Source organism: Cebus imitator, unplaced genomic scaffold (genome assembly GCF_001604975.1).
Source record: "Cebus imitator isolate Cc_AM_T3 unplaced genomic scaffold, Cebus_imitator-1.0 Scaffold142, whole genome shotgun sequence".
NCBI lineage: Eukaryota > Metazoa > Chordata > Mammalia > Primates > Cebidae > Cebus > Cebus imitator.
In genome coordinates, this window is record NW_016107457.1 from 3,171,271 (window position 1) to 3,183,615 (window position 12,345).

The window sequence follows — 12,345 nt, forward strand, 5'->3', positions numbered from 1 at the left end:
TCAGAAACATGATAGCTGGATTATTTTTCTTTGTATAAAAAGAAACAAAATAACACACTAAAGTTTGTTAAGCCTCCTAACAACAACAACAAAAAATACATATCAGTTTAAGGAATGCAGTGAGAGTCAGCTTCCCTTTTTGTCCAGGCTCATGGATGGTGAGCTTGTGCTTTGATCCTAACAAAGATAAATGCACAAAAGTGGAGGAAGGTCAGTGCCTGAAACCTGAACTATGTCGTATCTCTAATAAGATTAATTTTACAGTAGTGCTTTGAAGAGTGGTGGATCGGGTTACTGATTTTTCTCTCTCTCTCTCTTCCTTTTCAGGCCACTGCTGGAGATGAATTCCAGAAGCACCACTTTCGTCTTGAGTGATGCTTGTTTAGTGCAATATCTTCCTTCTCTCGTTCCCTTTTCACACGCTGATAGTGATCTTCTTCCTTCAGGTACCACACAGGTGGCCAGCGGTGCCGCTCGAAGTATTCCTGGTTGTCTAGTGAAGGAAAGATGCAGACATAAGACCCGTGGTTCATTGATTCTTTCTATGTGCTAGGCCTTGTGCTTAAAGCTTCTTGAATATCCTCTCAAAAACGTGATGTGGCAGGGACTGTGATTAGGGCCCTTTGCAAAAGGTGACACTAAAATTTTGAGAGAAAGAATCTCTTGCCTGTAGCCACGCAGCTGTACACAAAGAACCTGAACCCAGGACCACCTGACTTCAGAGTCTAAGCCTGCCCCTGAACTTGCCTCCCTAAACAAGGGAAAGCCCACCACCTCTGCACTCTCTGCAACAGGGCACCCTGGACTCCAGCCCACCCAACTCCCCTAAGCATCAAGTTCTCCAAAGAGAATTCCCAGCATTAATTTCCTTATGCCATCCCACATGACTGTGTGACCACCAGCCAGTCTCAAGGAATTATCCATGCGCTGCCTGCTGACTGTGTTCCTTTCCAGGGACACGGAAGATAAAAGCTTCAGTCAGAGGTGAGGGGAGCTGGATGAATGGGTCCTCGCACAGTCTCACCTGCAGATTTTGATTTGATTTCCTTGCGGAACTTGGAGCAAACACTGTTGTAGTTGGTGCAGATGTGGTGCAAACACCAGGCGGCCAACTGGTGGGCATTGTGAAACTGCAGAAGAGTGAGCAAAAGGAGGGTAAGACTATTTTCTAAAGAGGGACTACAGAGAAACTGAGGGAGCCATGGTAAGAGCGAAAAGAAATTAAGGGCTTATATAACCAATTCGGTAAACCTCTTGTTTTGACTTTAACCATGGCTCCATGCCAGCCAATGTAGTGTTGGGCACACCCCTCCCTTTCCTGTCCTAGGTGCACCAAAAATAATTGCTGTATCAAATCACGAGTTTAAAGTATGCCTCACCTTCCCACTCTCCCCTGCCACCTGCCCCTCTAGTGCTAAGCAACCGTGGCCTCTGGAAGGCACCAGCCCACAGCAGAAAGCAGCGATGTCATCTCTGTTTAAGGAAGCCTCGGCAATGGAATACTTCGTGTCGCATGTCAGAGCTCAGCTTGCCTGGACCAAGATCCGAAAGAGGAGACTGCAGAATGTGTGACTGTCCTATACCTGTCCTTCGGTTACGTAAGAGCAGGCGGTATGGGCAGGGTAGAGAGCTCCAAATGCTCCACCCTTCCTTTCTGAGCAATGCTCAGGAAGGTGGCAGCTGAGGTAGCTGTGACTGAAAAAGACTTGACTCAAAAATCGACTGTCAACTCCCCCATTCCCTCCCCAGACCTGGTGGGCCTGCTGCTGTCCCTCGCTCTTTCTGTCTGTGCCCTTCTCTGACATCCCTTCCACTGTCTGTCACTCTTGATGTGTCTTTGGTCAGGTGGAACCCCACAACCTATAGCATGCTTCCTCTGTGGCCCCATATCTCCACCGTGAGACCAACAGAAAAGCCAGAGGCCTCAGAAACCCACTCAAGAGACTTGCTGAAAAATCACAACCCAAACATCAGAGACAGTTTTAGCTGGTGCTTCCAACCTCTCCTGCTGTTAGATTTCTTTCTGAAAACAAGACTGGCGCAGTGTTCTGCCGGGTGGGCTTGTTCCAGCTTAAGAGAGCCGACTGTGTGCATTTCTTCCCTACTTTGAGTTTAGTGACTTCATAGGTTGTAATCAGCCATGATGGGATTATTTATACCATAGAAATTGGCAAATGCAACAGATTAGAGTCCCACTTGCCCCCATGCTGACTGTTAAAGACTTACGAGCACATCATTGGGTTAGGGTCTAATGAATGCACTAAGACATGGGAGAATCCATTCTAAGCTCTTCCTGCCAAGGCTTGTCAGGGCTTAGCAATTATCATATTATTTCCTTGAAGTGGGTGTGTGTGTGGGGGGGTGGGTAGCGTGGGAACACAGTGCCGCAAACAGACACACCTGCAAATCATTCCCTCAAGTGAATGTTCTTGATATGAAATTCTGGATCATTGCATTTTTCTCTAGGAGGAATACTTCCTGGAGAGAGTACAAGATATAAACCATCCCCTAGAACTGTTTCAAAAGACCCCAAATTCTAAGTGCGGACAATCAGTTTTGATGGGCACTTGCTGATTTGACTGCATTAGATGTCTGTTCTCAGTTTCACTGTAATCCCTAATTGGATTTTAATAATTTGTATCTATGTCTGTTTCCCTTACTTGCCTATGATTGCCCTAGGGCAGAGGGTCTACTTTTTATATGTACATGTCCTTTTCCTAGGGTGGTGCCTGGTATTTGGGGAGAAAAATATCTAATATTTGTTGAATGCTAAGTCAAAATGAACAGGTCACTGTAAAGTTCCATTCTGCCTTTTCCCCTTATGCACCTGAACCATCTCCTTTGGCCACAGTAGGAAGGGCCTGAGCAGCACCTGCTAGGTGCCACCTCCTCTCCCTTGATTGACAAATGCTGATTTAAATGGACTGACCTAAGACTTAGTAAGCCGTTGTCTTAACCAAAAGAGGGAGAACAGGAAGCCAAACCGAACAGGCTGAAGAAAAGACTGAGGAATTTATTCTTAGTTCCCTCAGAGTGTAAATTCATTGTTAATCAGCCTATGCCAGGGACTAGATAATGTTGCAGATGTGCCTGGCATTCTAAGAGGGCTTACACTCTTCAGTGTTCGCTCTTGAACATTCTCTCCCACATGATTCTCAAAATAATCTGGAAGGTTGGTAGGATGCAAATTGTCATCCCATTTCCTGTGGATGAGGAAAACGAGGCAGAGTTTTGCTTGTGCTTTGAGGAGGTTACTCCAGGGTGAGGCTGAAGCTGAATCTTGGACCTTCTCTGCAAGAAGAGTGAAAGTCTGCATTGGGATTACGTTATTACAATCTCAATACTAGCAACTACTGACTTTAGAAAACTCCAGAACAGCTGCAGTGAGATGTTCATTAACAGTGGGGCATTACAGGGCTTCATGGAATTCTAGAAACTATTCTTGGCCAAATATGTATCTAAGAATTCAAAGAAGGAGGAGAGACAAAACCTCCCCCTATCGTGCCCCAAAGTGGTTCTCCCACTTATGAAGCTGGTGCCTTAGGGGACAATGGGACTGGCGTGGGGGTGGGGTCCTTGTTGTTTTATTCAAATGAAGCCCAGTAAGCTGAATGGTACTTGAAAGGTAAAACTCTCAGATCTTCTTAGTGTACACAGGGGGCCTCTGTGACTCAGTGGTGACATCTTTATTTAGACAGATGCAACAGTGGAATGTTTTATCAGCATTAAGCGAACTGATTGAACACATTTAAAAGGTGAAACGCAATCTGTTACAAACCTGGGCCAGTTCCAAGTAAGAGAGCACTTCTCCGTCAATGCCCACGCCACTCATTGCGGCCTTGGTCAGCTCCTGAACAGCATGCTGTTCTGGGGAAGAAAGAAGGGACCAGAGAACGTTAAACCACGCCCTGCAAGCCAGATAGTTTGCCTAGAGGGTTGGTCTGGGACCACTTAAGAAGGGAAGAAATGTGGGACACAGATCTGGGCAGCCATCTGAATTGAATCTGGAAGATGCTCTGGTGTGTAGTCTCTCACTACGTGGGGTTCTGGTCCCAGCGACTTCACCCACATCTCTGGGGACTCTTGTTCATGCGTCTGAAATAGCCAGAATCCTCCAGACCTGTAGTGTTCTGTGCAGGATGGTAAGGATGGTAGCTCCTGGTCACATGAGACTATTTAAACTTAAAGTATTTAAAATTAAATAAAATTAAAAGTTCAGCTCTTCATTCACACTAGCTACAGTAAATGCTCAACAGCCACATATGGCCACTGTTTGGACTATCCATATATGAAATGTTTCCATCACTGCAGAACGTTCCACTGGACAGAATGGCTCTAAACAGTCTAGCACCTTCTTAAAGCCCTCTAGACTTTAGACACGTTCCTGTTTGACAGTTTCGCCACTCACATCACCGCAATCCTTGATCCCCCCGACAGTGGAGCGACTGAATGACAGAGGAATTAGTCTATTTGAGGAATTAAAAATGTGGCTATGTACATCTGTCTCAACAGCTACAGATGGATGACACATTGTTCAGCCTCTTGGATTCTAAAGACTGGGGAGACCTGCAGTCAGAAGTAACAAAATGCAGCAGGGAGAGCCGTTTCTGCTTGGGAGCTTGAGTTTGAGGCATCCAAGCTGAATTTAAATTGTGGCCTGACGCTAGGCTATCTCTGGGCTTTGAAAGGGCTATCATCCACCTCCGAGACTGATGTATGAGGGTAGAGCCTTGGCTCAGCATTTCTAGGTCTGTGACATTGATGTCATCTGTAGCATTGCATTTGTTCTTCTAATCCAGAACATTGTCCAAATCATGCTTACTTTCTGCTCTAGGGCTGCATGCTTGTTGGTCAGCATGCCTGTATCTGATCAATACAGTATTGGGAATGGAATGATTTCTTTGGCACCAACTTCCTCACCTGGATTGGACTATTTGGAACTAAAATTTCCAGAGAAATCATTTGGGCTTTGTCATTTTAAGTAACTGCAACATTTCTTGACATTTATTTAACTCTGGCTCACAAAGCATTGCCATTCTAGAAACTGATTTTTAAACACTGTGTTCTAAATACTCTACACTAGAAAGTACATAGCAAATACTATAAAGGATTAAAGGAATCATCCTGGGAAGCTGTATATTAAATAATCATAACAGTAATGACAACATTTAATAGCTACATTAAATGTTCATAGAAGCCTAGAGTTCACAAAAGAAGCTTTATTTGGGTCAGTTTAAAAAAAAAAACTTTCATGGAAAAATCAATCCCATGTTTTCATTGCCAGACTTAATATTTAAGCAAAAATGATACTCGTCTGAGACTGATCACAAACCTTATTCAGCAGATTTGGCTCCAAATTACTTTTGACAATTTCAAAAAATAAAAAAATAAAAATTTATCCTCAGGACAGTGTTATAAAACCTGTGGATAGTTAAATGGCTTGGAACTTATGCTTCTGAAAAAAGTAATTGCCCACTGAAGCCTCCCAGAGTGAGTATTTTAAACAACTAGTGCACTCCTTTGGATCTATTGGGTAATATACGCAATATTTTAAAACCAGCTTTTTAAAATAAATCTGATATCGATGCCTCAACTCGTTCTTCTATCCAACTGGGGAGGAAGTAGGGCAAAGAGAGGACTTTGATCTCCAGGTCGTTGTGTGTGGCAGAAACCTGGAGGACAGAGAAATTAATCTTTTTTTTTTTTTTCTAAAGACTTTGCCAGAAAGTCAAGTGCAGATAGGACTGGTTGGTTTGTTCATACATTCATCGTCATTCATTCAATTGTTCAGCAAATATGTATCAAAAGCTAATATGCTCAGGCACTCAGAAGAAAGGACAGTGAACAAGACAGTCTTTTATCTCTGCTTTGATGGTTAGTAGGAATCAACTAAACATAGTGATAAACACCCAGCAATCCGGCTGAAGATCTGAATTCAAGAGAAAGGCATTTAAGTGCATATATCCTATAGAGCCTGCTTCAGCTTTCCAACTGAACAAATCTAGAAATGATACATAAGATTTTGTGAAGTTAAGCCAAGTTTCCTTTTTTTGTCTTTCTCCCGAAATGAACTTGACAATGTCAGAACATTTTCTAAAATAGCTTTAAGAAAACCACTTACATAATGCTACTATGCGCCAGACGCTGTTCTAAGGACTTTATATTTTAACTCATTTAATCTTCATCACAGCTCTATGGCTGAATAATATTAGCCCCATTTTAAAGAGAGAGAAAGATGAGACACAGAGCTAAGGTTACAGGACAAATTCAGCTGGTCAGTAAATGGTGGAGCCAGGGTTTGATCTTAGGCAATCTGGCTCTGTCATCTGTGCTCCTAAATAGGGCATCTACTGCCTTCTTCTTAAAGACTGTGTCTGGGCACTTACTATGGAGATAATGTTGATAAAATAGTTTTGTTTCAAACTCAGGGTGCACAAATGACTCAGCACGCATAGAGCATGTGCCTCAAGGGCAGGGGTCATGCATTACTCACCTTCATGGTTGTATCACTTAATGGGGCCCACCACAGAGGGGGTGCTTAAGAAATATTTGTTGAATTGAATTGGGCTGTCTGATACAATCTGATTAGTTCATATCATTCTATACAAGACAGTCCTATTTGGGGTGATAAAAAGTCCATTTTTATTCCCTGGAAGTCTTATTTTTATTTAAATGTGATTTTGATAAATATGACAGACACTGCACGGCCCTGAGTTATCAGCCTTACCTGCAAGTGCAACCAAGTGTGGCAGGCAAAATCTGTTTGCCAAGGCAATTAATTCCAGCGGGTCCAGGTCCAAGTTAGGAGACAACTGCTTGGTATAGAGATAATCCAATACTGCTTGCATTGATATCTTGTTTATGTGCGGGAGATACACCTGAAATGTTAAACAAAAAGCTAAATTCTGTCGCAGAAAGCAGGGAGTGGGCACATTTTCAGGCAATGCTGCTTATAAATATCCTAACTACGTGATTTGCGATTGGTGAGTCTTGGACACCTGCTTTAAGGTTGTGCATAGGAATCCTTCTGTATTTATGACTCTAAATATAATGCTTTGATTTGTAGATGATAAAAGAGTGGAGCTGCCTGACACAGCCTGATGTGGAATTTTTAAATAACTATTTGGACTTATAAATCAGACAAATGGGCTGGAAATGTATGATGACATTAGGGGCCCTCATGCCGAGCACCTTATAATACTCTATTGTGGGGAAAGAAATCTCCTAGCAACATGACAGGTGTTGGGGGGAGCTGCAAACCACACTGTTTCTGACACGGTGGAGCCTAGCTCTCCAAGATGTCAAAACAGGGGAGGAGCCGCCACCCTAGCTGCCACAGTGACCGGCTTGATTTCCACATTCTGTTGGCATATGCACAATACATTACAACCTACTACACAATGTATACACTTCATTGTTTTTTCCTACAACCACATGGATTCAGAACTACTGAAACATTAACAGTTATCAGTAGATTCAGAGAGTCCAAAGGAGTCCTTGCTTGGGACTTCCAGGGGAGTATGACTGGGCACAGGGGAACTGTCCTCTGTAGGATTCCCACAGTTTCCCTCCTGAGTGCCTGTAGTTGTCCATATAAATGCATGCTAGAGTTTGCTAGAGAGCCAGGGACTGCCTAGGAGGTGGAGTGCTGGATAGACGGACATGGATCTACGGAGATGTACACTGTGTACAGTTACTCTTTATTTTAGGTCTCTCACTCCATGAGACAGGCCCTGGAGTAGTTCAGAAGGGTACCACTTGATTTACTATTAGAATGTTGACAATTATAAACATTAACCTTAATTGAAGGCATCCTATGCACCAGGCACTGCACCAAGCTTTCCACGCACATTCTTTACTCTGATGCTTAGATCTACCCTAGAGAGAAGAGACTTACTTTTGCCATTTTACAGAAAAGGCAATGGAGGTTCAAGGAGATTAATTTAAATCTTGTGTCCAAGGTCACAAAGCTAGGAAATAGTGCCTGGGATTTAAACCCAGGGAGTATGACATGGAAGTATATGTTCAGAATTGCTGTGTGGTGCTGGAAACCTTGAATGCCAAAGAAGCAAAGGTTTGAGTTACAGAACAATGAAGCATCACATTTTATTAATGGTTTTTGAGAATTCTACTTCAAAAAATGAACAATTATGAACTTCTTTTTCTTTCTTTTTTATTTTAATTTTTTGAGACAGGGTCTAACTCTGTTTCCCAGGGTGGACTGCAGTGGCTTGATGATAGGCTGGGCCTGGGTCCAAGCAATCCTTCTACCTCCACCTCCCTAGTAGCTGGGACTACAGGCAGTGCCTCCATGCTGGCTAATTTATTTTATTTTATTAAATTTTTTTTTGTGTAGAGACAGAGGTCTTGCTATGCTGCCCAGACTGGTCTCAAACTCCTGGCCTCAAGTGATCCTCCTGCCTTGGCTTCCCAAAGTGCTGGGATTAAAGGCATGAGTCACTGTGCCTGGCCAGTTATGAACTTTTTAATTCTAGTACTTATAAACCTCTATACAACATATAAAGATATACATCTTTATAACATGATTACATCTATATATTTTATATGATTGCACCTCTCTCTTCATATACATGCACGTGTGCACACGCATGCACACATACACATACACACTCAGGCACATGCACAGAGTCAGCCCTCTATATCTGTGGGTTCCACATCTGTGGATTCAACCAACTGTAGATCAAAAATACTTGAAAAAAAAGGCATGACTGCTTCTGTACTGAACATGTATAGAGTTTTTTCTTGTCATTATTCCCTAAACAATACAGTAAAACAACTACTTACATACCATTTGCATTGTATTAGGTATTAGAAATACTCCAGAGATAATTTAAAGTATACAGGAGGATGTATGCAGCAGATCTATGCAAATACAATGCCACTTTATATGAGGAACTTGAGCATTCATGGATTTGGGTGTCTGAGTGGAGGGTGGGGTCCTGGAACCACCAATCCCTCACAGATACTGAGGGATATGTGTGTGTGTGTGTGTGTGTGTGTGTGTGTGTGTGTGTGTGTGTGAGAGAGAGAGAGAGAGAGACAGAGAGAGACAGAGAGAGAGAGAATATGTATGTATATGTATAATGGCACATTCTTTAAGATGCTTATGTCTTATGCATTCTGGCAGTATGGGTCCAGGATTGTTTAAGCTATAGAAACCTTCTTTATTATTCTCCTGTGCAGCCACCAGCCACCTTAAAGAGGGAATATCCTTTAAGACAGGTAGAACTGTCCCTTAACGTATCATAAGGAAGGTTTAGAAAAATTCCTAGAAATATTAAGAAATGTATTCTCCCCTTTCAGACATGGTTGGTAAAAACAACAATTATGATTCCATAAATAAGTTGCATAAGCCATTACCATAAATGATTTGACAAGCATGATCATTTCAGTTTTCCAGCACAATCTCTACAACAAATAAAACTCAATGAGTTGAAACTATTACTAGTATTATTTTAAAATAAAGTAGCTGTTGTGCATGCTGGATCATCTGCAATGTACAGATGTTGGAATGTTATTCTTTCCTTTAACCAGCTGTATCTACATATGAATAATTAATTATTCAACTAAATTGAGCACCGGTTACACTGTGTGTATGCTTGCATACATATATGTTTATATACATATCCATTTATCTTACACAAATAATGGATTTATTTACAGATATTCACACAAATTGGTTTCTGTGTGTATGAACATGTAATATCTCATTTCTTTTTTTTTTTTTGAGACAGAGTCTTGCTGTGTCACCAGGCTGGAGTGCAGTGGCGCAATCTTGGCTCACTGCAAACTCCGCCTCCTGGGTTCAAGCAATTTTTCCGCCTCAGCCTCCCAAGTAGCTGGGACCACAGGCACGTGCCACCACACCCGGCTAATTTTTGTATTTTTAGTAGAGATGGAGTTTCACCATGTTGGCCAGGATGGTCTCAATCTCTTGACCTCGTGATCCGCCCACCTCGACCTCCCAGAGTGCTGGGATTATAGGCGTGAGCCACCTTGCCTGGCCAATATCTCATTTCTTTGATGAAATTATCTTTGGATTAGTCATACGGTTTGGCTGTGTCCCCACCCAAATCTCATCTTGAATTATAGCTCCCATAATTCCCATGTGTTGTGGGAGGGACCTGGCGGGAGATAACTGAATTATCGGGGCAGTTCTCCCCAGATTGTTCTCATGGTAGTGAATAAGTCTCACTAGATCTGATGAGTTTATAAAGGATTTCCCCTTTCACTTGGCTTTCATTCTCTCTCTTGCCTGCTGCCACATATGATGTGACTTTTTGTCTTCCACCATGATTGTGAGGCCTCCCTAGCCATGTGGAACTGTCAATCCATTAAACCTTTCTCTTTTCTTTCTTTCTTTATTTTTTTTGAGACAGAGTCTCGCACTGTCGCCCAAGCTGTAGTGCAGTGACACAATCTTGACTCACTGCAATCTCCACCTCCTGTGTTCAAGCAATTCTCCTGTCTCAGCCTCCTGAGTAGCTAGGACTATAGGTGTGTGTTCCATGCCCAGCTAATTTTTTGTATTTTTAGTAGAGACGGAGTTTCACCATGTTGGCCAGGATCTTGATCTCCTGACCTCGTGATCTGCCCGTCTTGGTCTTTATAAATTATCCTGTCTCTGGTATGTCTTTATCAGCAGCGTGAAAATGGAATAATACAATTAGTATAATTTTCTATATAACTGAAGGTTAAGTTGTGAAACTTTAAAATTTGAACCGTTTCAATAGTGAAAGTACCCACATTTTACAAAGTGCTAGGTGCTCTAAGATGTTAGTAGTTGTTAGTATAAGAAATCCCAGAGCTTCCTGTTAACACCTACTCTCTCAGAGATGGGGATGTCTGGTGCTCCTGAAAACAATACCTCTAGTGATAGTGCAAGAGCCTGGGGCAGGCCCAGGGATATATCACTAAAGTGCTGTGACCTTTGATAAATCACTCACCCTCAGTCTTGGCATCTGTTATATGGGAGGAATTTGGAATAGATGCTATTTAAAGTTTTTTCTTCTTCATGGTAACTCTGGGTTTTGAAGATCGTCAGATTACCTTAGCATTTTTCTGGCAAGAGTGTATTCTAAGTCATTGCTTAAAGAAGAAGTAGCAAAATGAACATCTTAAATAAAAAGAAGCTATTTCTGGCTGCAGCAGATGACGGATTCCAGGGAGCAGCCCTGCCCAAATACTCTCAATGCCCTCGAAGTGTTCTGATGTTTGTCATCACCCATGACCTGCTATCTTCTTTTTGTTGGATATAACGTTAACATTTTTTGAAGTGATGACTCTTTTTGGCAAGTAACATTAGGGACCCTTAGAAAAAAACATCAAATTAGAATAAACTAAGAACACTTTCAGAACATGCATTTTTTTCCCCCTCATGGCTAATTTTTAAAAAAAGCTTGTTTCTGTGATTTCAACATTTATAATTAACTGCATGACAACAGAAAGACCTTTATTTATAGCACTTTAAAAATAATATTAGCAAAGCTTCATAAATAATGGAATAAAAAAATTTGCATCCTGCCTGCTGGAGATATATATATATATATATATATATATATATATTTTAAGAGTGATCAGAGAGAATATAATGCTACCCTAAACAATGTTCTATCTTCCAGTTTATTTGGTTTAAAATTTTAATTGTGAAGATTAGCTGAGACTATTAGGCTTATAATTAGAGACAGTCTCATAGAGAATGAGAAAGTATTCTGGATCCAAAGCATTGCTTACTACAAGCCAGGCATGCATTTTTAATGAACCACTTGCTGAGTACCTCTGGGGAGAGAATTATGCTTACTGCGACATTAAAAGTAATGAGAAAAAATATAAGTAAGATACAATGTTTTCCTGAATATTAAATGACAAAAAGTTAAATTAAAATCAATGGGCATAGGCATATTTTATTCTTTTCTGGACATGCACATTAATTCTATTCTCCAAAAAAGGCTGAGTTTCATGGCGGGGGTGGGGGCAGTATGTGGGGTATCAGATTTTCAGATTTTCTCAAGATGATAGAAAGTTAAAAAGTGGCCTACAAAGGCCAAATCCCAAGTGTGAACATACACCTATGTTAATCATGGAGCATTAACTGAGTTCCTTTCCCCTTCAACTATAACCACCTGTATTATACTTTCCCTAGTTTAGAAAGGGAACTGGGGGCTTTTAACTTAGAGCTTTCCAGGGACAATTACCTTTAACCCTGTATGGAAAGACTTTAACAAGAAAACTCTAGCATAATAGTCACTGACATGCATGGAACATTTGTATGTTCTAAGCAGCAAATTCAATGCTTCTCACGCCTTCTCTGCCCTTTAATGAAGG

General features: G+C 41.5%; 1 protein-coding gene across 11 annotated transcripts in view; it reads right to left on the minus strand.

The window, feature by feature from the left end:
- Window positions 1-308: 308 nt before the first annotated feature.
- The window catches only part of RHOBTB1 (Rho related BTB domain containing 1), a 126,832-nt gene continuing 114,795 nt past the window's right edge, over window positions 309-12,345 (minus strand). For 7 of the 11 annotated variants that reach the window (XM_017542298.2, XM_037743379.1, XM_037743373.1 and 4 more), the window contains 4 exons: window positions 6,728-6,878; window positions 3,779-3,867; window positions 1,025-1,130; window positions 309-493 (listed from right to left, as the gene is read on the minus strand). In XM_017542298.2, coding sequence (XP_017397787.1) covers window positions 324-493; window positions 1,025-1,130; window positions 3,779-3,867; window positions 6,728-6,878 — 516 coding nt within the window. In that variant the 3' untranslated portion in view covers window positions 309-323. The remainder of the gene's footprint in view (window positions 494-1,024; window positions 1,131-3,778; window positions 3,868-6,727; window positions 6,879-12,345) is intronic. The other 4 variants (XM_037743376.1, XM_037743375.1, XM_037743377.1 and 1 more) reach the window with 1 other exon arrangement.